The following is a 12258-nucleotide window of genomic DNA, read 5'->3' on the forward strand; positions in this document are numbered from 1 at the left end:
AACTAAATGATAATAAAATATAAAACTAATAAAGGAAAAATCTCGTTACTTGGCCGTTAAATATGTGAAACATTGATGACATGTCAACTTTGAAATCTAATGATATTGACTTAACACAAACATTGATATCATATAAACTATCATAATTGAACTTGAATACTCTTCCCAAAATTATTGCAATAAAAGATTACATTAGACAAAAAAACTCTTTAAACATTATATTGAGTGTTTAACAATGGTTGACAACACCTACTATATACATACATCCATCCTGAATTACAATGACAAAAATAAATTATCAGCCACTAGTGAATTATCTAGTTTGGAGTCTTATATAACTAAGGCGATGATTAAAACTGCTATATACAAAGAAAGATTTATCTTTCTTGGTAGTCTTTTTTAATATGTAAGATACCGTAATCTAGTTTGAAACAGACATTTACAGTAACCGAAAGTAATTGAAATGTTAGAATAACGGATTGATCGGTTGATGATAACAAAGAGTTGCCTTTCAATGTAAACTATGATGACAATGACAAAAGTGGGAGTTTTAACTTTCGTTTTTTTAGATTTACTTGAGAAATAAATTCCTGTCAAGGAATGAGCTTAAATTGTTTTATCATTTTGGACATTCAAAGTTAAATGCCCAAAAATAAAAAGTAAGAAACTTTATTTTTTAGCCAATTATTTTTGTTTATCCTCTTCTTTTCAAGGTTTATGATAGTGTCCAAAATTTCTTCCATCACTGATCACTAGCCAAACACACCGTACAAATGTCCACTCTATCACTCCCTTCTCTTCGTCCTCCTTCATCCCCACACTAAACCCTAGACCCACCTCCATTCTGTCAATCAATGGATCCCCGCCGTGCCCCTCGCACCGTCATCGACCCCAAAGTCCGTCAAGTCGGATTTTTCGCTCCACCTGACCGCGCCCAATCAGGCCCCTTACCTCAATCCTCCGATTCCCCTTCATCCCCACCGTTATCGGACATTTCTCCCTCCGGTAACTCAATCTCCCCGGTTATGATCCCACCTCCCCGTCATCTCTCTGACCTCTCCTCCCGTACCATTCCAGCGGGGTTCCCTCCGAATCGTTTAGTATCGCCGCTTCACCGATTCTCCGGTGAGTCCATTATCCCTGTTGGCAGTTACAACCCCTCGGAGTTTGCGTCTCCATCGGTCGCAGATTTTTTCGAGGATAAAAATGCACGGTCGCCGGGGCCACGTCGGAGTCGTGGAGTTGGTGGGTCTGGGAAGTTCGCGTCTTCTTTGCCTGCCGGCGGTTTTGAGTTGCCGCCGGAAGTTAAACCAAAGAGCTTGACCACCGTTTCGGTTGTTAGCAACTTGCAACCTAATGTGACTGGTATGCAATCTTTGAGCTTTTCTCCACCGTTTATTGGCTGCTATTTCTGCACTGGTTATGTAGATTCTTACATTGTACATTGATACTTACAATTGAGAATGAGTTATCTTTTCATAGATAGGGCAATAATTGAAGGAATTGATTACCAGAAAGGTTTAGGATGTGTTTTTGATGTGGTTTTGCTGCATGAAGATGTAGTAATCACTATAATAGTGCTTTTTGTTTGGAAAATTCTAATTATTTAAGCAAGTGATAGATCAAATAACTATAAAATAATTAATTTTATTCTACCATGTGATAATCCATTGTGTTTTCAACTAGTATTAAACCGATTATAAGCAGAAGTAGGTTAAGATTGTATCTTTAGTATTTATTTTTCATCAACATGTATACGTGTGACCAAAAGATGTTGCCTTTTTAAAGAAAATTCCATTTTGAAGATATTCCGATGTTCCTAATTCACAAGTTTCAAATTTGGTTATCTTTTCTTATTTTTTTTTGCTGTTTAATCAAGTGGAAGTTGGGACGAAGTATACAAGCATTAAAAATATAAATCCTTTGTGGCAACTAGGCCTCAATTCATAAAAGATTGCCTTTCTTTAATCCAAAGTGGCTAGTACTTAGGCTTCCTTTAGTTAACCTTCATGAATCTTTATACTTACAATAGTATATTTCTATTTTCGTTTAAAGTTCGCTAGGAAATCAAGTGGGCTTTATTCATCAAGTAATTTTTATATTTGTAGCTTATAACTCTATATATCTATCTAGTAATTCTTCAATTAGGCTGCATGGCATGACATGACATGACATGACATGACAGATTGGACTGTGATTCATCCTCATCAATGCAAATTGCAACTTTTGTTCCATTGACATCAGTCTCAGTCCTATGCACGCCAAACACAGTACATCTTTATCTGTTCTGTCTTGTTTTGTCCTGCATACTTCACTATCATTCTAATTAATGATTAACCCATTGATTATTTTTTTTGTCCGCTTTTATGTTTGACTAATGCCATAAGTCAACTGTCAACATCCTTTTCTTTATTGCTAAACTTAACAATCTACTTTATGTGAACGGTTACATTTTTCCTAGAACATGTAATAAATATTTGTTGCAATTATGATTTTCCTTCTACATCAATACCCATAAAAATGTCTAAATTTTCGGTTTTCCATAGTCCAATATTACAATAATAAAAAATATTAGATTCTGTGCATTAAATCCATGTATGATCCTTTATTTTTACGATTATGATTTCTTTCATTTTCAATTCAACCAAACACCCCCAAATCTTTATGTCCTTTTGAGCTTCCTCTAAACCCTAACTCTCAAATCTGCAATGGATTCACGCCGCCCACGTGGGGCGGCATTTGTTCCAAAAGTTAGGCATGTTGGATTCTTTCTCCCTTCGGACCAAAATACCCCTTCATCTTCTCCCCTGTTATCTGAACTCCCACCGGAAAATCTCCGATCTCCGGTGATGATCCTCCCTACACCGCTGCCCTGTGGCAGCAGCCATCCTTTGGATTGTAAGTTTAGTGGTGTTCAGGGAATGAGTAATTTGCTTGGGGGTAAAATTGGAAATTTTGTTTCTTCTCCATCTAATGGTGGATTTGACTTGGCTTTGATAAAGCCGGAAACTTCATCGGAAAAAATCATAAATGATGTAACTGGTATGAACTATGAAGATTCTTTTTTATGTTTTTTTTTGTTAAAAATGTTTAAAAGGTAATAAGATGTTTTTTTTAAAAGTATGATGCTATAATTGGAAAAATGAAGATGTGAGTTAACAGATGGTTATTTATATTCTCAGAAAAAGATGGAGATCAATCTAATGAGTCTCATGATGGACATGGAACAAATTCAAAGCCACTGAAAGAGAAAATGTCAAAGGCTGAAAGACGTGCTCTTCAGGAGGCTCAACGAGCCGCAAAAGCTGCTGCAAAAGGTGAGTTTTTTTTTTTTTTTTTACATGTTATATTATTATTATTTTTAAAAATCTTTTAGTACTTTATCACTTTTATTGCAAATTTTACCTTGCATTTATCAGTTTAGAGTGGTTGGAATAAAATGGATAATAATTCTCCTTTTACGATTATTTTGATTCAAAATAATCATGTAGATAAAAAATAATCATATTGAGTCAAAATAATCGAAAGATGAATATGATTCTTCATGCTGCAATAATAAATTTGAATCCTCCCTCATTTGTATAAATGACCGACTTACCCTTTCTAGATCCTATTATTTACATTGTCGTATGTTGGTTTCTCTTTTTACTATTAAATTTTCCAATCTATTGTTTAATACCAGTTTCGTAATTTGTTGCCTTGTGAATAATTTTTTTTACTAATATATATAATTTGTTTTTTTTTTTTACCTAAAAATGGTTTTTAAAAAGTTTTGTAAAAAGAAATTAGTGTGTAATTTAATTATCTTTACAAGTATTAAAAAAAGTTTGTGAACCAGAAATCAGTAAAGGGCAATTTTGTCATTTGTCATTATCTACATTTCAAATCTTTTGATATATTTATAAACCAAACAGAAATGTAACTGAATTCCATTCCAATTCTTGCCAATCAAACACATGATAGATTTTTCAATTACTTCAAAACATTATGCAAGCTGAATGCCCCTATAATATTGTCATATGAAATGGTATTTTTTTTTCTCAAATTGCCCCTAAGGATGGCAGTTGAATTTTTACCCGTTTGACTCGTTTCTTTTTTACATAATCTCTTCAATTACACTTGTTTGACCCATTAGCGATAAAATGTAACCCAAATCGACCCATTTTCAAATACAAATGTTAAATTTTCCTCCTTTGTTCCAAATTCTAAACTAAACAAGTAATAAGATTCCATGTTTTTGAAAAATAAAATTTAAAGCATAGAGAAAAACGGGGTTCAGGTACATCTTGGGGTTTCTTGTGAGGTTGCATTAGAAGTTAAAAATAAAAATAAAGAAGGGCAATCTTGTAAATTGTAATAGAAACTTACACAATAAGTCCTTTAGTTTCCATTAAGTAAAAAAGAAACAACCTTATATACATCTATACGCATCAAATCATATATCCATTAAATCCCATAAGTCTAAAACAAACAACACCTAAGTTCTTCTTCTTCTTCTTCAACCGCATTAAGTCCATTAAGTCAAAAAGAAACATCACACACCTCACGTTAACTCCATTATACATCTTATAAAGATCCTCATCATGTTTTTCTCATTATTTCATCATCTTTATCCAGCCGAAGGAAATTCAGGGTCAACAAAATCGGTCAAACCCTCAAAGGCTTCTATTCAAAAGAAAGACAACGCCTCGATTGCGACTCATGAGAAAAGAGGTGGTGATAGGGCAATAGATAAGGATAGAAAGAAAGAGATCCCACATCCTCGAATGCAGTTTGATGATATGAGTCGTGTGGAAAAAGCTAATAAACGTGCAGTGGTTAAACAAACCGAGGTTAGGAACCGAGTTGAGCTTTTTAGACATTTACCTCAATATGAACATGGAACAAAGCTTCCCGATCTTGAAAAAAAATTCTTCCGTCTTAATTCCGTTCATCCCGCAGTCTACAAGGTAATTTTTTTAGAAATTACTTACTTTTGTAATTCAAACATGTGTTTTTTAATTATTCATATTTTGTTTTGGTTGGTTTTGTATTCAATTGTTGAATTGTGATCTATAAGCTCCAATAGTGTAGCTTTTTTTTGGCTCAGGGTTTAGGTTATATGTTTTGTGTGCAATAGTTGAAGGTGGAATGGAATTGAGCATTATGGCGGAATGAAATCTTGTTTATATAATCTTCAATAACAATTTTTTTTCAAAAAAATATAAAAGTTTCAGTTCCATGGGGGACGGGTATATCGGTGACAAATATTTTTTTTTGATTATTTGAATGGTTTTATACAGTAAAGTCCCATTATTTTGGGGAATTTTTTGATAAAGTCATAATTTATTTTTTGAACAAAAAAGTACCGATTATTTAATTTTACACGATAATCTATCATTTCCTGTTAAAATAAAAATGACTTTTTTGTTAATTTGGGCACAATATTAAATAATCGGGACTTTCTGTTCAAAAAAATTCCCAAAATAACAGGACTTTTCTGCATAAAACCCTTATTTGAATGAATATAATTATATATATATTTCAAATGACATGGAGATATGTAATTTACTTGGCAATATATCCTTATGTGATTAAAGTTCATTTTTACAAACTAATATCTTTTTCTTTCTTTATGAATTTAATTCCATATACTTTCCTTATTCTACATAACAAACATCATGTTTGAATGGCTTCCTCCATTCCTTCAAGCCAATCAAACATGATATAATGGAACGTACCGACCCATTCCATTCCCTTGCTCATTCCATTCCATTCCTTTGTGATTCCATTCCATCACACCAAACAGACTAACAACTTTTCTTTTTAATCCCAGGTCGGATTACGTTACTTAGCCGGCGACATATCCGGCGGAAATGCGCGTTGCATTGCAATGCTCCAAGCCTTCCAAGAAGCCATAATGGAATACTCACCACCACCGGAAAAAGCCCTAAACCGTGACCTAACCACCAAAATCAACAGCTACATCTCCTTCCTCATCAACTGCCGCCCCCTTTCCATCTCAATGGGAAACGCAATCAAATTTGTCAAAACCCGAATTGCAAATCTCCCATTAACCCTCTCAGAATCCGAAGCAAAACAAAATCTCTTATCCGAAATCAACCATTTCATCAACGAAAAAATCCTCTTAGCAGACAAAGTCATCGTACGCCATGCGGTCACCAAAGTTAGGGACGGAGACGTCCTTTTAACATACGGATCGTCTTCCGCGGTTGAGATGGTGTTTTTGCGGGCCCACGAACTCGGGAAGAAATTTAGGGTTGTTGTAGCGGATTCGCGCCCGAAACTTGAAGGGAGGTTATTGGTTAGGAGACTTATTGGGAAGGGTATAAGTTGTACTTATGTTTATATAAATGGGATTTCTTATATCATGCAAGAAGTTACTAGGGTTTTTCTTGGGGCTTCTTCGGTTTTGGCTAATGGAACTGTTTATTCGAGGGTGGGGACCGCGTGTGTTGCTATGGTGGCTAATGCGTGTGGGGTCCCGGTTATTGTGTGTTGTGAAGCGTATAAGTTTCATGAAAGAGTGCAACTTGATTCGATTTGTTGTAATGAACTTGGTATGGTGTTCAATGTACTTTTGTTGCTTTGTTGTATCTATACATTTATTATTATTTAATTTTTGTTTTGTTTTTTTACTTAAAATTGTAGGGGATCCGGATGCTATAGCTAAAGTTCATGGTCGTGAGGAGATAAATGATTTGAAGGATATTGCAAATGATGAAAACCTCCAAATTCTTAATTTAACGTAAGTTTTATTCTATTGCTAAATTTCAATTTTCATTCATTATGTCAAGTTGTTGACGTTTTTTTTATATGTTTTGTTGAAGGTATGATGCAACGCCTTCGGATTATGTCTCGATGATTATTACAGATTATGGCATGGTGAGTTTTTTTAAGGTTAAATGCAAGAAATAGCAACGCACTTCCATTGTTTTTTTTATCATAACAATCTTACTTCAATTTCTTTCTTTTACAATATTGTATTTGAAAAATCTATCTTACTATATTACTATAGCAATGCCAAACGTGTCTGCTTTTTAATGTTTTATTTTTTATTTTTTATTTTTTCAGATACCTCCAACGAGTGTTCCTGTGATTGTGCGTGAATTCCGCAAAGAACAAATATGGATATAAATTTATCATCCGTGTTTGTATGTGATTGAAGAATGAGAATTATTCAGACTTTTTTTTTTCTTTCTTTTTTTTTGGCGGCAAATGGTTTAGTTTTTTTTTTTAGGTTGGTTTTAAAGACAACCGGACTCGTGAAGAGTGCGAACTTCTGCCTCTCAGAGCTTTGGTGTTGACTGTTGAGTATGTTGTGACTTTTTGACTCTTGTTGTGGTTTTGACACCTGTTGTGGATTTAGGCCAGTGATAGAAATTACAAGTACTACATTTTTTTCGCGGATTATTGTCTGTTTGGATTAAACACTTTTTAAATCGAGACTTTTTAGTACAAAATGGAACTTTTACTAATTCTGTCTACTTAAGTTATTTTTTTAACTGTTACATAAAGTTTCATGGCTTGATTTTTCGGTTTTACAAATACAAGGATTTTTGGTTGATTGTTTTAAAAACTTCAAATAATGAATTGATCAAACGTAAGTTTGATTTCAATAAGTCTATTTGATTACTATTATATATTTATATTTGTATATATGCAACTAAGAACTTGGTTAATAAAAAAAACAAAATCTGATTAATTAAACATTTTATTGGGATATTCCATTTTGATAATACAATTTACCCACAAAATTACATCATACAAGGAAAAGAATATTGCTCTAGTAAATATCAACCAGAAAAGAATACAAAAAACCAATATGAATAAGCAAACACCAAACAACAATTTTCAAAATGACGAAAATACCCCTAACCGTCACGAATTGCTCACGACATCACTTTCTTGTGTGTGCGCTTCTTGTGATCCACTCAAATGACAAATCTCCTCAATCTTACTAGCCACATCATCCATACACGGTCTCTTATCCGGGTATTTAGCTGTACATTCTATTGCCAGCTGTAACATTTGAACCATGTCATCTTCAACATTTTGATACCTCAAAAGCTCAAGATCAAAAACCTCGGAAGTCCACTCTTCTCTAACTACTGATTGGACCCACCTTGGAAGGTCGACCCCTTCTTCGTTATTTATCGGGGATTTACCCGTGAGTAATTCTAATAATAAAATTCCGAAACTGTAAACGTCTGCTTTTTGAGAAACTTTTCGGATATCGGTCACTTCAGGTGACCGATATCCATCTACACGGGTTGGTGCCATGGCGGGACCCACGAGTCCCGCCAGGCAAAAATCAGAGACCCGTGACTCGTAGGATGGAGTTAGCAGGATGTTTGATGATTTTATATTTCCGTGGGAAACTTTTGGTCCTTGTGAATGGAGGTATGTGATCCCTCGCGCGGCTCCTAAAGCGATTATGGATCGTGTTTCCCAATTTAATGGCTTTCGACTGGCTCCACGGTTGCCTGTTGTGTGACCAAAAGTAGGTTAAAAACAAGGGCTAAATGCAAGAAATAGCAATGTAGTTTTAGTTTATTTGTGGGGTTATATGAAAGAAAGTGTAACTTGCTTTTATTGATTTTTGTTTTAGCATTCTACTTTCATGTCTTCCTATTACAACATTGTACTTTGGATGGAACTTTTTAGTATGATATCTAATAAGAAAAAATGGAAGTATAATGCTATTATTGGATTTTCCAAACAAGTATATGCTATATTTGGATTTTCAAAATGCATTGCCTTAATAAGAAAAGTATTGAAATTACAAGGGTGTGAATGTGTAATATAAAGAAATGAAAGCACGATTCTATAATGCACAGATAAATATAAGTGCAATGCTATTTTTTGCAATTAGCCCTTATTGTGTGCATTATAAAATCCTTTCTTCATTTCTTTTTGTTACAACATTGTATTTTCATTTTTTTTTCTTATTAAAGCACTGCACTTTTTAAAAGTCAACCCAATTATAGCATTATACTTTTTTTTAATAATCTTATTAAGAGAATATACTATGAAAAATCTACCGAACTACAAAAGTGAAAATTACTCTTTATTTGAATAAAGATAGATTTATCAAAGTAAAATACTCGAACATGACCCTTTTTACAAAATGCAAGTATATATGGGAATTTCGACCCATTTACACCTACAAATGACTCGTGTGGTTTACAGTCTAGGGTTAAATACAAGAAATAACAACATACTTTCATTTATTTGTCTATACTTTCATTTCATCTTACTAGAAAAATTTATCTACACATAAAATATTTTTAAATACAAAATAATTTTCACTGGTATAATTGAGTAGATTTTTCAATATACGTCCTAATAATTTTTTTTTTTTTGGAAGTACAATATTGTAATCAGGTAGATTTTTCAAAACTATAATATTTTAATAAACAAATAAATGAACTTACGTTGCTACTTCTTGCATTTCAAAACTATAATATTTTAATAAACAAATAAATGAATTTATGTTTCTAAGTCAAACTGGGAAAGTATAAAAAATATAGTTTTAAACAAAAGAGGCAAATGATTTCCACCCGTTTGCCAATTCACCAGAAATGATTAATCCAGCAAATCCATAACACATATGAGAACACAAAAATGGATCTAAGATCTGAAATTGACAGTTGAACCACACACATTTTCAATTTTGACTAACAAAATTCCAGATTCATGATCTGTACGATAAAGATCCGTTTGAAAAAATGAATTTTGAAAAAAATTTAAGAAGAAAAGCATGGAAAAAAAAAGTGAAAGAAATGATTTTTACCATGTAAGAGTGCAGAAAGGCTTCCTGTGGGCATGTAATCACAAACAAGAAGCTTCTCTTCGCCATTAAAATAGTAAGCTCTCAAAGGAAGCAAATTCTCATGATCCATTTTCCCAACACCCTCAATTTTCTCTTTCAATTCCTTCTCCGACATTGTTACATCCCTCAATCGCTTCACAACCACCGTGAGATCCGCCTCCAACGCCGCTTTGTACGCCGTCGCAAACGTCCCTTTCCCCAAAACCTCCGCCGACGCCCGCAATAAATCATCCAAATCGAATTTCCTCTGTTTTTTAGCTCCGCCCAGAAACACTAGTTTCTTACTAACTTCCCCGGATTTCGCTTTTCCACCACCACCACCCACCGCCGCCGTCAACGACGGAAATCCGCTGCTAGAACTGTCGGCATTCTCATGTGGAATCTCAATTTGCATTTGCTTCACCTCACCCACATCCTTCGATTTCAACTCCTCATTTTGATTCCTCTTCTTACAACACAAAAAGAAGAAGATTAGCGAAACTAACAGAAGAATAAACAAAGATCCGATGACAATTCCCGCAATGGCGCCGCCGGAGAGTTTATTAGATGAACTCGACCCGGTATCTGACCCGTTACAAGCTTCAACCGGACTCCCACAGAGAAAATTCCCAGAAAATTCGGATTCTGGGAAACCCACGAACTTTGAAGGTATTTCACCGGTTAATTGGTTGTTTGACACATCGAACTTAGCTAAACGAGTCAAATTATTAACAGAAGAAGGAATGGGACCGGAGAAGTTATTTCCGGCGAAGCTGACACGAACGAGATTCCCGAGCGATGAGAATAAATCCGGAATAGGACCTGAAAAGAGGTTGTCTTGGAGGTAGAGGTTTCGAAGGTTCGTAAGTGAGAAGATGTCGACGGGAAGTTGACCGGAGAGGGCGTTGTAACGGAGGGATAGAGTGGTGAGCTGGGTCAAGTTGCCGAGTGTGTTTGGTGGGAGTTCGCCGGAGAGACCCATTCCGGGGAAATGGAGTTCGACGACGCGGTTTGTTTGGTTGTCGCAGACGACGCCTGGCCATGTGCATGGCGTAGCGGGTTGGGAAATGTTCCAGAGTATGGAACGGCCGCCGACGGAGGAGCGGATGGCGAGGATGGCTGATCTGTCGGCGGAGAGGTCTGGTTTAACGGCAAGAAACAGCGAGAAAAGAAGAAAGAGAATGGAAGGAGCGTGGGACTTCATGATGTTTAGGGGGACAGAGACAGAGACTGATCACAAGTGGATATTTAGAAGAGACAATCTTCCTCATTTTATGATACGAATATAACAGGTTGTGTTTAATTATCATCATTATTATTTTTTGATAAAACTAAAAGGCTGTCTTAACTCTTAAGTTCTTAGGTTTGTTAATTGCTACATTCTCTTTTTTAAAAGAAAAACTAAAAGTTTGAGATAATTAATATTTGAATGGTCGTGACTAGTTTATATTTTGAAATTTTAAGTTCTTATGTTTATTAAATTAAAAAATAGCTTATAAACTATTTTTTTTAAAGTATATTAAGATTAATATATCAATAAACTTATAATTTTTTTAAATATACTATTTATTAATTATAAAATTTTATTTTTTTAGGGAAATTGTCAGAAAATCCTAATATTTTCGGAAAAATTTCACTTTACTCCCAAATTTTTTTTAACAGAAAAGTCATGATTATTTGATTTTACACGATAATATATCATTTCCGGTTAAAAAAAAGTTTCTTTTGTTAATTTGAGCCAAAATGAAACAATCGAAACTTTTATGTTCAAAAAATAAATTTTGGGACTAAGGTGAAACTTTTCCGAAAATATTAAGATTTTTCTAATACTTTTCCTTTTTCTGAATGTTATTTTATATTTCCCAACTAATTTGTAAGTTAGTTTTTATCAACTATTATTTCACTAAATAGAAGCTAGTTTTTTAACTTTACCGTAAAAAAAATCTCTATAATCGGTTTAAATTTATAGCATATAGTATGCCCAAAGTTTTGTCACCATAATTAGCAATTGAAGTCGACTTGTGAAGGTATCAAGATGTATGTGGTTGTGGAATTGGCAACGGTCAGCTCATGAAGGTTAATATTCAAGTTAAATGAGTGGGTGCCTAGATCCCTTAAACAACTTCTTTTCCTGTCAACTAGCTTCACCCTTAATGTGCCAATTGTTTTTTTTCTTCTTTTGGATTTGATATGGAACAATTGGATTCACCTAAAGGGTTAATTTTTTTTTTAAGAACAAGTTTATAGAAAATTCAAACTTTATAATTGGTTTAAATTTATAGCCTATAGTATGTCCAAAGTTTTGTCACCTTAACTAGCAATTGAAGTCAACTTGTGAAGGTATCAAGAGGTATGTGGTTGTGGGATTGGTAAAGGTCACCTCATGAAGGTTAGTATTCAGTTGAATGAGTGGTGTGCCTAGATCGCTTAAACAACTTCTTCTC

General features: G+C 34.2%; 2 protein-coding genes across 3 annotated transcripts; one reads left to right on the top strand and one right to left on the bottom strand.

Moving 5' to 3' along the window:
- The first annotated feature begins 727 nt into the window (after nucleotides 1-727).
- On the top strand, nucleotides 728-7413 carry LOC145132194 (translation initiation factor eIF2B subunit delta-like). Of its 2 annotated transcripts, none has more exons than XM_079066898.1 (7): nucleotides 728-1365; nucleotides 3183-3317; nucleotides 4618-4949; nucleotides 5816-6560; nucleotides 6652-6748; nucleotides 6831-6885; nucleotides 7075-7413. In XM_079066898.1, exons 1-7 carry the CDS (start codon nucleotides 855-857, stop codon nucleotides 7135-7137), a joined length of 1938 nt encoding a protein of 645 aa, XP_078923024.1. In that variant the 5' UTR covers nucleotides 728-854; the 3' UTR covers nucleotides 7138-7413. The 2 variants fall into 2 exon arrangements, with proteins under 2 accessions (XP_078923024.1, XP_078923025.1); XM_079066899.1 differs by lacking the exon at nucleotides 728-1365 and adding an exon at nucleotides 1398-3042.
- A 285-nt stretch (nucleotides 7414-7698) lies between these two features.
- Nucleotides 7699-11077, bottom strand: LOC145132186 (putative inactive receptor kinase At1g48480). The gene is made up of 2 exons (XM_079066886.1): nucleotides 9797-11077; nucleotides 7699-8486 (listed from the first exon to the last, which is right to left on the bottom strand). The coding sequence occupies exons 1-2, from the start codon at nucleotides 11016-11018 to the stop codon at nucleotides 7882-7884; spliced, it is 1827 nt and encodes a 608-aa protein (XP_078923012.1). The 5' UTR covers nucleotides 11019-11077; the 3' UTR covers nucleotides 7699-7881.
- Between the last annotated feature and the right edge of the window lie 1181 nt (nucleotides 11078-12258).

This window comes from Lactuca virosa, chromosome 8 (assembly GCF_052849685.1).
Source record: "Lactuca virosa cultivar CGN04683 chromosome 8, Lactuca_virosa_CGN04683_v6, whole genome shotgun sequence".
Classification (NCBI taxonomy): Eukaryota; Viridiplantae; Streptophyta; class Magnoliopsida; order Asterales; family Asteraceae; genus Lactuca; species Lactuca virosa.

Excerpts from the sequence above, each read along its gene's own strand:
- LOC145132186 (XM_079066886.1), bottom strand. The coding sequence starts at position 11,018 with ATGAAGTCCCACGCTCCTTCCATTCTCTTTCTTCTTTTCTCGCTGTTT. Across the intron at positions 8,487-9,796 it reads CCTTTCTGCACTCTTACATG|GCAACCGTGGAGCCAGTCGA; the intron begins GTAAAAATCATT and ends GTCACACAACAG.
- LOC145132194 (XM_079066898.1), top strand. The coding sequence starts at position 855 with ATGGATCCCCGCCGTGCCCCTCGCACCGTCATCGACCCCAAAGTCCGT. Across the intron at positions 6,749-6,830 it reads CTCCAAATTCTTAATTTAAC|GTATGATGCAACGCCTTCGG; the intron begins GTAAGTTTTATT and ends GTTTTGTTGAAG. Across the intron at positions 6,886-7,074 it reads TTATTACAGATTATGGCATG|ATACCTCCAACGAGTGTTCC; the intron begins GTGAGTTTTTTT and ends TTATTTTTTCAG.